The 12,721-nt window shown below is 37.9% G+C and overlaps 1 protein-coding gene across 3 annotated transcripts in view; it reads right to left on the bottom strand.

Annotated features, from left to right (window-relative positions):
- Positions 1-12,721, bottom strand: part of gfra2b (GDNF family receptor alpha 2b) — a 111,762-nt gene that overhangs the window by 56,637 nt on the left and 42,404 nt on the right. For all 3 annotated transcript variants that reach the window (XM_079804662.1, XM_079804660.1, XM_079804661.1), the window contains exon 4: positions 7,235-7,619. In XM_079804662.1, the coding sequence (XP_079660788.1) occupies positions 7,235-7,619 (385 nt within the window). The remainder of the gene's footprint in view (positions 1-7,234; positions 7,620-12,721) is intronic.

Below are 12,721 nucleotides of genomic sequence, written 5' to 3'. Positions count from 1 at the left end.
AATAGAGTTCTTCATTCTGGTGTTTCAGACTTCAGCTGTTAAATAAAAGAGAAGCATTATGACTGATGTTTACATTTTAAACTTTTTGTACCTACTTTTAATGTGATTTATTTCCTCTGAGTGCATGTGTGTGCATATTTTTACGCTTGTGTGGTTAAATTAGCATCTTCTGAGAAGTCCGGAGGTCCAGTGGGATTCAGGACCATGACCATGAAGTCTAAGCAACAAGACCATGAATCATTTACACAACTCCTGCAGGCACACTGAATCTAATATCCATGTCACCTGACTCAAATATGAGTCTACGAAAGGCTTTTTCGACATTTAAACTCAAGCCAAAGCTTCATCTGTATGGTAGCTTATACTCAATGCTTTTGGACACTGTCAAAAGCTCAAATTAATCTTATTTTTGTTCAGGTATGAGATGGAAAAGCATCAAAGAATATTTTAAATGTATCAGAAATGCACCATTAAACATTCTAGCAAATCTAGCTAAATCAAATTACACTTCACATTTACTTGCGAACATAAAAATAGTTTATCCTTCTGAGACCCAGCAAAAATTATTATATAAAGAAGACATGAAACTATGTCTTTCTTGTAAAATCATATCCTGATTTGAAAACAAACTATATTTTGGTAAGCAAGTAAGTAGAGTGGGTAGATTAGATTACGCTACATTATGCTAACCACAACATTTGGTATCTATGAAAAGCCCAGGTTGTCCCCTTTAAGATGATGTAAGATTACAAATGAAATGCCCTTTACAGAGGACAACATGAATGGCACGGTCTCGGGAAGTTATTCAAGTCAGGGATAACAATATGAGTGTGTCTGTTTACTGCATCTCTCAGCCTGGCCACTTCACTGAGTCAGTTCTGTTGTTGGATGTCCTCCAGTCTCCTGCTATGTAAAAGGCAAGGTGATTTCTGGAGGCTATGACAGATAGAAAGGGCAGCCAAAGTCCTCAGGTCGGCCTGGTGGGAGCCCTCACTTTTCTCTCAGTTCACACATCATACAGTGTTTGAGGACAAAGGGTCTGGAGCCCATTGGCCATTCATAGGAGCAGGAGTTAAGGATGCACCAAGCTTGTTATATTCAGGATGGATAAAATGTCAAGCTCGAACACATTTTCCTCACAGTTTATATATCATATTATTTTTATTGTAACACCATATAACAGTTATTTAATCCTGTAAAGCCTGAAACATGACATAATATTTTTAACTAAACAGTTTATTGACGCTTTAGAAAACATGTTTTCTATCATAATGTATGATACATCAGGCTTTTATGGCACATACTGTATAGTATGATATGGTGAGAATATGGACTACTTACATACAATTCATATACAAATATTAGTTGTCACTTTATATCTCCGAATAATATGTCTTAATAAAATTATATTTAAATTTCAGGACTTTTTATCTTTTACAATATTGTTTAATAGGTAATGCATTCCATATAATTTTTCATCCTGCTTTTTGTAATATCCCTTTAACTGATAAAATCAAGTTTTCCAATGACATCATCACCCAGGAAGTGACATGTTTGTGGGAAACAACCGTTAAATCTGTGTTTTCCACCTCTTACTGAGATTTATTGAATATCCAGCTTGTGAAGTCAAGAAAGATCAAACAACTCTGATTGCATGACATCAAATTGCCATTTCCAAGATGGCAAAATTGTCTGGGTGAGTCATGGATCCATATTTTTTTGTTTGTTTGTTTTTACGTTTGACTGGGCTGATGATTGACTGGAATACTTTGGAATGCTTTTAAAGTTTGAAATGGGGAATTTTGACTTGAATATTCTCATGGCATAAGTGAATTTTGCTAAATGAATTTGCTAATGTTTTGAAGCATTAGTTATAGATTTAGTGTGTCACTCTAAAACATTACATCCTGTTTGATAAATTACATTAGTCTATATGAAACCATCAAAATATAATTACTGTATCCTCATGTAAGTTATAACTCAAGCAATGGCTAGCTTTGGCTCTTTGTTTTCTCTCCTGTTATGTTGCATCATGCAATTTTCGTGACATTGTGAAAATCATTTTCATAAAGTTTGACTGTAGGAAGCTAGAGCAGATCATACTTATGAAAGTCTTATATACTCTTTTATAGAAATAGGTTACTTCCTTAAGTGTCTACTTTACAAAAACATTACAAGTACATTAATTTGTTTTAAAAGTTAGTCATCTACATAACAGGAATAAAACCGTAGTGTTTTATAAAGAAATAAATCCCATTTCATTCACAACAGTAGGTTCGTTTACAGCATTGTATTACAATAAAATTGTTTTAAAAGTCCAATCCGAATGAAAATACGCCAAGTAAACACCTCAATCGGAATTTCAATCGGATTGAGAGGGGTGGGTGGGATAAATCTTTTTTTTTAATCGTCGTTTGAAAATACATTTTTGAGCGTGTGCAATGACGTTGAAATGGCGTAATGGCGAATGACACACAGATGGAATGGGCTGATGTTGTTGTTAAATAAAATAATTGTATAGTGTCAATCTAAAATTCTTTGGTCTCGTCTGTGAAGTGGTGCAGGGCAGGCTTGCAATTCAGTTAAATAGTGTTTTGTGACTTCCTTTTAAGCATGAGCAAGAAGCTTCTAGAGTTGCTTTTTCTTTCAATGCCTTTCAAAGACAGGTTTGTAGTCAGGCAATCTCTTGTAGTCCCAGGTGAGCATTGATGAATGACACATGAACTAGGGGGAGAGGGCGCAGGCTTAAAAGAGAACGGTTCATTTGACACACAGCCAATCGATTTTCTCATAGTTCACTATGCTAGGTTAATTAACACTCCCCACTCAATAAAACATCTATTCTAAATGTTGCTAATAGACCACAAGTGTTCACTGGTTGTGTGATCGATCAGTGATTTTTGTTCTTCTGATGTTAAGACATTAAGTGATAAGACAGGGTCAAGACATTGCATGCTTGGATACACTGTATACTGATCAAACCTTGTAGTCAATGCCGTTCTGTTACTGACTGTCCGTCAGCATGAGCGACTGGGTCAATAATGTACTTCTAATAGGTTGTGTGTCCTTGGCCATATAGATTACATATTGGTTATATCTGGAGGGAATTGCTTTTTAACCACCTACTGATTCAATATCTACAATGTTTTTGAGCATATGGATCTTCTGCTGATCCAATGTTTGTATCTGTGTTGTTGAGTATGGATCACCTTCTCATCCAAACTCTTTCTGTTTCCGCCATCCGTCCAACAACTACTCAATAATAGTCAATAATAAAAATAAATAGGAGGATATATCGAGCAGCTCCTCCCCTTTTTTAACTCATTCCCTGCCAGTGTTTTTTTTTTTTTTTTTAAGTTGCCAGCCACTGCAGCGTTTTTGATAATTTCCACAAAATGTTCATGGCCCCCAGAATATGTTATTGTATGAATATCTGAACATGCAATATATAAAAGAAAGAACAGAGCCTCTGCTTTTAAACAGAAAATGATTCATGTTTTATTCTAGCTTCATGCATTCTTTTTTATCAACACTTGAATGTGGGTAAGTTTCATAAAAAAAAGCAACATTTTGTTAGCCTGACAAGCCAGACCCACATCAAGATGTTGGGTCTGGGAGCACACCATTGGCAGGGCTCAATCCGAGAGGCGGGATAAATGGTTGTCTTTCAAATTCCCTCTGCACGCAATAGGATAGCACTACAATCAACCAGATCGCTATTAGTGGTGACAACAATCACAAGGGTTGTGGCTGAGTCACGTGCATTTTCTCACCAGCGGCGCTAGTTGGTAGATTAAACTTTTACTGTATCCAGTCGGCAAAACTCAGAACACATCTTCCTTTTTTAAGACTTCAGTGTCGTTCTTTGTTAGCTGGGAAGTAGCAGGGATTTCACGCAGAACCGTCACAACTCTGCCGTCATTACAAGCTCTGCCCGCCCACCGACTCTATACACGTTGTGATTGGCCTGACTAGAGTTTGGTTTTTCAAGCTCGCAAGTCTACAGAGAGTTGCTAGACGACCCTGGCTGCAAATTGCATTTGCTACCGCTAGGGAGCGTCTAGATTTCTAGGCTAACTGAGAAAATCATGTTATTGTCAAAAAAACTCCCCTAATGCTAACAAAGTCCTATAGCTCGTCCTGGGCCGACATTTAATTAGGTAACATTAGACATTTAAATTTAAATGCTTAATTAATGTTGGTGATCGCGTTATTTTACATATGCCTATGATTACATACAATATTGATTGTTTCTGCATCTTCTTCGCATGGGTTTTGATCCGGAGATTCAGAATTCTTTCAGAAGATGTGAAATAGTGCCACGGAAAGCCGGAAAATTTCATCAATGGCAGGGAAAGAGTTAAAATAGCAAATAGATTATTGTTTATATCACAGCTCGGCAAAGCCGCTTATGACAACCAGTCTAATAGATTCCTCTTTTAGATTTAATATGAAACTGTTACTAAAGCAAAACGATGCACATTATTATGCTGAGGATGTGTAGTTTGAAAAGTGTGTCATTTATGTTGCTGCACGGCACCGGTGTTATCTATTCTACTCGTCAGTATTGTTTCTAATGCAGAGTCTGTCTAACTGTTTCTTCTCCTAATTTCCTCCATATCGCTTTAATGCTCGGTACACATTGTATGATTTCAATCGTGGTTATTTCTGTGGTCATGGCTCCTAAACGGGGGTCCCACGTACAGTGAGAGTGGTTCAAAGACGGCCGTTGTCATGGTCTTGCGACCAAAGATAGCCTGCGATAATTTTCTGACAGTGTCATAAATTTAGCATGATCATCTGACAGTGTGTTTGCTTCTATGACCTACGTCTACTGACTAGCCAATAAAAGTTCAACATGAAATGGCATAGTGATCAATGCGACCTGGCGCTATAACTAAAACTTATTTACACTGTCTGAATTGTTCCCTATGCCCTAAATAGTGCATTATGTGACATTCGCCATATTGAAATTAGTAATTGTGTGAACAAGTGCATTATGTGACATTCGCCATATTGAAATTAGTAATTGTGTGAACAAGTGACCAATTTCAACTGCAGCTTCAGCTTCTATTTATAGTGTAGTGGGCAGTAGCGGCTCCTGGCCATAATTTTAGGTACGGCAGATTCTGGGTCTTAGCGCTAGTTTATGATAAACATTTTGGAAGCTTTATATTCTAATTCATATTTGTCAGAGGTCTAGTGTCCTTGTGTTATTTAGCCCGAGAGTGCTGCTCTTATGTTGATTGACAGGCTTTAAGTACACACGACACACACATAGAATTGCCTTAATGTAGCAATTATTGCCTCCAATTTTTGTTTTAGAATATTACAAGTTGTGGAGGAATTCCTTTGAGGAAAAGAAAGTCATGTCTATTTTCAAATCAAACCAAACAACCACAACAGAACTACATAAAGGTTATTTACATGAGCATGTTTAAACTAAAGGATTTGTACTTTCATAAATGTGATACCCTACTCCACATAGGAAGAACAGACATGCCAACTAGTTACTGACCTGATGCAGAATAATATACACATATTCATATCGCCTTGGTGACTTGGTCTGAAGCTAGGTTTACGTAAGGTAACATGAAAATAAGTGGGACAGTCTGAAATCTGTCCCAATGGCTCTCAATTAGAGTGTGCTGCAGTTTAATTTTTCACCACAGATTTACATCTGGAAAACTGTGGGGCACGGTAGAGCTGGGGACGGCTCTGAGACTCTGAATTCTTAGGGCCCTATTTTAACGATCTAAGCGCATGGTCTGAATCCACTTTTGCTAGTTTAATGATGGGAAAATGGTCGGTGTGCCCGGTGCATGGTCTAAAAGGGTTGTCCCTAAGGTCTCTTAATAAGTCATGGGTGTGTTTTGGGCATAAAGTGCAATAAACGAATCAGAGTCTCATCTCCCATTCCCTTTCCCTTTAAAAACCACTTGCCCTTGTACCATAGCGTATTCACTATAAACATGGCGGAATTTGCAAGCGGAAAACCTGAACGCTTCTTTAGCGCGTTTTCAAACTTTATGATGCCAAGGACCCCCAAATATGATGAACCTTTAGGGCTTCAACCAAACAATTTTGATAATCAATTAAGGTCCCCCCTACCAAAAATCCATCTATATATTTTTATGTATGAAAAAAACATTGTAAAATGTTAGATAAATAGTAAGTATGACATTATAAATACACATTGTTTCCAAACTTAAATTGGCCATTGGATGTATAAACCTGAAGAAGAACATTTTCAATAAAAAAAAAATTTGATAAGCAACTTTCACAATAAATGTATGTAAGCAGTTTACCTACTGCGTTAAGAATACTGCCTTACAACCCCAGTGAGCATGATAAAGGGGACTATAGTGAGAAAAACTCACTAGAAAGATATAAAGCAAACATATACGATTCTGGAAAGTATGTATAAGGCAAGAAAGGAGAGAAAAAGTTAGAATGTTCGGTAGACTTTATCCAGTTTTGTTTTGTCTTTTTGTTCTCTGAAATGTTCTGGGGACCCCTTAGAACCTTCTGGAGGACCCCTGGGGGTCTCCAGACCCCATTTTGAAAACTCCTGCTCTAGCGAGTAAACAAACCTGCTCGTCCAATGACGCCTGCTTGTTCATCATTACTGCAAATAGGTAGGCTATTTCTGATACATGCAATGACTATCCATTATGACATGTAGGCATTGTTATATGTATGTACATAATAATAATCTTTTACATTTTAATCCTTTAATTTTTCATATTTAAAAATGTTTGTGCGCTGCTGCCTTTGTGTGTGTAATAAGCAGAGTGTATGCGCATTGTGCACCCGCCTATAGGCACATATTACGTGTTCTTTAAATAATAACCAAAAAATTTTGCACCATTGACTTTAGACCAGGTTTCAGATAATTTCAGTCAATGGCACAGTCGTTTTCAGTTGCCTCAAAATAACAACGTGTCAACAATGCGCCTGAACACACCTCGGTTTCAGACCAGCATGCCCATTGGCGCACAAATGGGTGCAAATGCATTTGCTATTTAAACAACTTGGCACAGGATGTGAAAAGGATAACTGTGTAAGTAGCAAAAAACACTTGCGTCGCGCCTGGTGCCGCATTGCGCTGTGTGTAATATAGGGCTTTTAGAGTTGATGGAGCATGCACACGTTTAATTGATTATCAAAATAGTTTGGTTGAAGCCCTATTTGTTGTTTTTCTGGTGCCGTGACCCGGACGGGATAACCTTACCTGCAGAGCGGATCTGAACGGCAGGTCCTCCTTAGCTCGAGGCAGTTGGGCTTTGTCTTCTCTTCATATGAGCACGCAGGCATGATGGTTTGCCGTCGACGTTCGGCACACGCTTTATCCCGACAGGAGCAGAAGAGTAACGGGTAGCTGAATTCCGTTTGTACGCGGTCGAAGAACTGCCTGAGACCTCTGTGGCAGCGTTTTCGGTTGCAGGGTTCGTGAGCTTGCTGAATGGGAGTTGCAGGGATGCAGGTGGCCATGAGTGCAGTGCGCTGTTTCTTGCAGGTGTCATTGAGGTTGCAGGCCTTTGTGGCATCCAGGCATGGGTTGCAAGCCTTGCCCATGTCAGAACACTGATTCCCTTTTGCTGAAGCGGAGTCCATGGCTGTCGGCACAGATAGAGGGGAACAGCGAGGGTCAGCATGCTTGATTAAACAGAGACAAACCAGATTCAAGTGAAAATACATATTTAGATGTGTCTACTCGGGCAACACACTGTCAGGTTGCTTCAGCTTTTGGACCTGAAAATGTCAGTGCACATGTATTCTTCTAATAAAGGTATTTTGCAAGACATATATGAAAATAATCAAGACAAGCGCATTTATCAAATATGATCCTGGCTGTGCATGTGTCCTCCAAATTAGCCTCTTTTCACATCTCTGCTTGAAAACCATGACATATTATGACCTTTCCTGACTTTTTGATAAGAGCTAACATGTGCTCTAATAGCGTTTTTCATTTCAATGTGCACTGGCAGCTTCATGGTAGTCAGGCTTTTGTCCTTTGAAGCATGTTTAATTAGATTTTACCCAATGAGAACTGCTGGATAAGCCATTGTTAGAAGTCTTGGGTGGTTCAGTGTGAAATAGCTCTTGCTTGTAATTTAGAAGATAGTATTTTCTAGAGTTTAAAATCTTTTTGAGATGGCTTTGTCATTGTCATGCTACAGGCTGAGACTGGTCACACTGGAATCATATTTAATTATCTACATTTTAAGGAAATATTATTTAGGATTGTTTAACTTTTTATGTTAGTGCCTTTGTCTCAGGTTCAGATGTCTTAAAGCTGATGTGAATGATCTTTTACATTTCAAGTTTGAATTCAGTTGCATCTTTAAAAAATACCATAACTGTGGTAAAAATATCATAACTGCATTGTTCTGTTTATATGGTGTACAGCACTAAACGTGCAGGGTACCCCGATTCCTGAATTAATAATTTTAAAACAGATTTATTTTTAATCAGTAACATAGAGCATGACCAGTGTAGTCTGATTTCCAAACAAATTACTCTTATTAACTGATTCATTTTAGTGAATTAATAACAATGAATAAATAACATACAGTGTGACCAGTGTAGTCTTATTCCCAAATGAATTGAATATTTTGAATATTTTATTCCTTTTGGTGATTAAAAAAACCTGCCCCACAACTACTGTAGTATGATTTCTAATTGAATGACCCGTATGAGCTGATTAGTTTTAGTGAATAAGTAATATACAGCATGATAGTGTAGTCCAATTTCCAAACAAATTACTCTTATCAGCTAATTATTTTTTAGTAAATCAATAATGTACACTGACTATTCTTTTTGGTGATTCAAAAACATGCTGCACAACCAGTATAGTATGTTTCCAAATCAAAAGACCCATATGAGCTCATTCTTTTTAGTGAATTATTAACATACTTTTTTTTTTTTTTTTTTTTGTCCAGTGTAGGCTGATTCTTTAATGAATGACTCCTAAGCCCCAATTATCTTTGGTAAATAAAAAAAATACATAAATTACATGCAGTGTGACCAGTGTAGTCTGATTCCTGAAAGCATGAATCTTTTGAGCCTGTTCTTTTGGGTGATTCAGAAACATGCAGCACAATAATTGGAGAAAGATCCCTGAACAAATGACCCTTAAAATGCGTTATTTAAAATAAAAAAAAGAAGCGAATCAATCACATAGAGCAAGACAATGTAGTGTTGTCAAAAGTAATTTTAAAGTGCCCCTATTATGCTATTTTACAGGCATTTATATTTATTTTATTCTTCCACAACATGTTTGCATCAAAGGTTTAATTTTCTCATAATATCCATTGCACATCACCACATTTTTCAATGATTCTCAAATGACTCAACGGATGAATCAGTCTCTCTAAATCCTTCCTTTCCATGAGCCTACTCTGCTCTTATTGGCCATATGGCCCAGTCTGTTGTGATTGGTCTACCGCTTGCAGTGTGTGTTGGAAGTTAAACACTCATTACCATAACTGAACTTCAGCTCTGGAGACTTCCTAAAGCTCAGCAATTGACCGTAACGATGATGTTTTTTTTTTACCATATCAATCTGAGCACGAGTCCAATGAGGAAATATCGGAACGTGTTTGCCGCTCTTCACACAGATACACACGAGCAGGAGTCTATCAGCGGATTCCTAATATATCCACTGATAGACAGATCCACTGATAGACGCCTGCTTTCAAACGCTCCTGTGTGTGTAAGCGCTCTGTGAAGAGCATCAAAGACGTCTATTTACAACATGTTTTTGAAGTGTTGATCATTGAGGCCAATCACAGACATATATGTTAAGTATGTGAACACAATGGCAAATCAGATATATGTTGAGCTTGTGAACACAATGGCCAATCAGAGGTGTTTAGGAATCCGTTCAACAGCGCTCAAAATGCTAGAGGGAAATGCTGGTATTTTCTCACATTTCTAAAATTTCAGTACCGACTTCTGTACTTTTGACAACACTTTGACAATGTAGTCCAATTTTCAAACAAATTAAAATGTTTAACTCTTATGAGCTGATTCTTTTTAGTGAATTAATAACATACAGTGCAACCAGTGTATTAGCCAAACATTTTTGTTCATGGGCAAGCCACTTCTCCAATTCAAATGATGCAGAATAACAGGCATCAAAGTGACACGGATGGAGAGAAAAATACTTTGTATGCTGTAACAAAATTGCATATTGTTGCTGTTAAACAGAGCAAAGCACATGAGAAATATTTCATAGCTTGGTCAAATACAACATTTTGGCTGAGGGGGGTCTGGCAGCGGAGACACACGGGCCCCTTTATCTGCAATGAGTGTGTGTGTCAAGGTTCTGATTTAGTCTAAACAGTGTGTGCATGTTAAGCAGTTTGAACACCCTACCCCAAAAGAACACCGGCCAACATTTCCTCATGTTTCCAAATCTCATTATCTCATTGTGCATCTTCAAATACGCTGATAAAACTCACAGTTTGCAAAGGGCAAAACTGTTCAAGTGGAAAAAAAAGAAAAATGCTCTCAAGCTCTGTCAGAAGTGATAAATATTCTTTGCATATAGGAATGCAATGGCCAATTAGCACTACGCCAGAGCTACCCTGTTATCTCTCTGAGAGACAAGGTTTTTACAGTATCCCCGACTCAAAGAGCTTCCTTGTGGTGCGCTCGCACATGTTTTATTAAAGCTGAGGGAATCAGGCAGGGGCTTCAAAACAGATCTCACCGAGGCCTCGCTTCTCACAAGGTCATGTAAGTGGAAAGTGTACCTGTCCGCTGATTGCCTCCCTGGCAAAAACATCCTTACTCTCTTGCCAGACAACTGCTCCCCACCCGGTTTCGCAATGACTGAGGATGAAAACCACAAACTCACTTCTACTTCAGAAACCCCTACAGGTTCTCAGACGATGACTGTGTTCATTAAAAAGCCTGCTTTTACAAACATTACTAAAAATTATCAAGTGGTTCTAATTAAATTTCAAATGTTATGTTTTGGTATCATTTGGCTTGAATATTTATGTTTCTAAAACTTATATATAATGGACTACTTGTACAACAACTACTTCCGCTTTCTACTAATTACGGCTTGGGTGTTTCCGGTAACAGTGTTCAGTGCATCTATACACACAGACAGTTACTCATGAGAATGCAGATTAATACTACGTTTTAGGGCTGTGAGTGTATTAAAACAGCTAATCATGTTCTCTGTGTTAGCATTAATTATATTGAACCTGCTGAAATATATTAAATATATTTTCGTATCCAAATGTGCATTCTGAATAATACATTTTCCTACTAACCTGCAGCAGCCTAGTGCTCATCTTCTAATTTTTGTATTCCCATTTGCTCCAACAGTAAAAGAAAATTCCAAAAGAGGGAAAAAATATAGAGAGCTTGATTACAGCAGTCAAAATTACATGTTTGCCATCAGCCTCACGCAGGAGTGTTAATTAATTTTTTTGGGAGATATTATAAAACAAATTATAACTAGTCATAGGCTATATACACCAACCATGCACAACATTGTGATCACCTTCCTAATATTGTGTTGGTCCCCCTTCTGCTGCCAAAACAGCCCTGACCTGCCGAGGAATGGACTCCATTAGACCCCTGAAGGTACCAATATGTACCAATATCTGGCACCAATATGTACAGGGTCCGGAATGACATCATCAAGTATATACTTAAAATTTTAAATGTCTGTGGAGGAGATCTAACCTCATATGTGGTACCATTAGGAAGCTTAGAGTCTCTACTTTCTGGAGACTTGCATCACTTTGGCATTTGTTTTGCACAAAGTAACTTGTTTACACTAAATTACTCTGGAACCATTTCTGCCTGGATTTGGCCGACCCAAATTGAAACGCTTCCCATACCCACATACAGTGGTCTAAATACAAAATGTTGGTGTCATTTAACTGGAAACCCTTTAATAGTTACATAAAACACTGCTAATAGTGATAAACATTTAAGTAGGCCTATATGTTGTCTGGGCTGTGATAAAAGCATGGATAACTCTTTCAAAGTTATTAAAAGAGAGAAAGGACTTTGTTTTTACCAGGACTCGCAATTGATAAAAGCTTGAATTTACCAAGCTTTAGAGCACTATCAACTAAAACACCAAAAATGTTCACATATGGCTTAACATGGGGCGCTAAAACATTCAGATTTAAGTTTGGAATTTTTTGGGCATCAGATGGGGTAAAAACCACCACCTCCGTTTTACTCAATTTGGTCTTAAAAAATGGAATTTGGTCTTAAAAAATGTAAGGACATCCATGCTTTAATATCCCCATGGCAAGCAATCACAGGGTCTAAACCATTCGTATGTTTCAACGGGAAATACATTTGTGTGTCGTCTGCATAACAATGGTAGCTAATACCATACTTTCGAAAGATAGAACCAAGTGGAAGCATATAAAGAGAAAATAAAATGGGAGCTAAAATAGAGCCTTGGGGGACACCACAGGTCCGAGAGCATAAGTAGTTAAGTCCTGTAAGTTGCGAGGTGGGACCTCCATGAATCGGACTTGTTTGTTCAGCACATCTCACAGATGCTCGATTGGATTGAGATCTGGGAAATTTGGAGGCCAAGTCAAACCCTCAAACTCGTTGTTGTGCTCCTCAAACCATTCCTGAACCATTCATTTTTTCTTTGTGGCAGGGCGCATTGTCCTGCTGAAAGAGGCCACAGCCACCAGGGAATACCGTTTATATATAATAAATT

Source organism: Gobio gobio, assembly GCF_949357685.1.
Source record: "Gobio gobio genome assembly, chromosome: 22".
Lineage (NCBI taxonomy): Eukaryota > Metazoa > Chordata > Actinopteri > Cypriniformes > Gobionidae > Gobio > Gobio gobio.
Note: the sequence above shows the minus strand (reverse complement) of the source record. Positions and strands in the feature narration are given on the sequence as shown.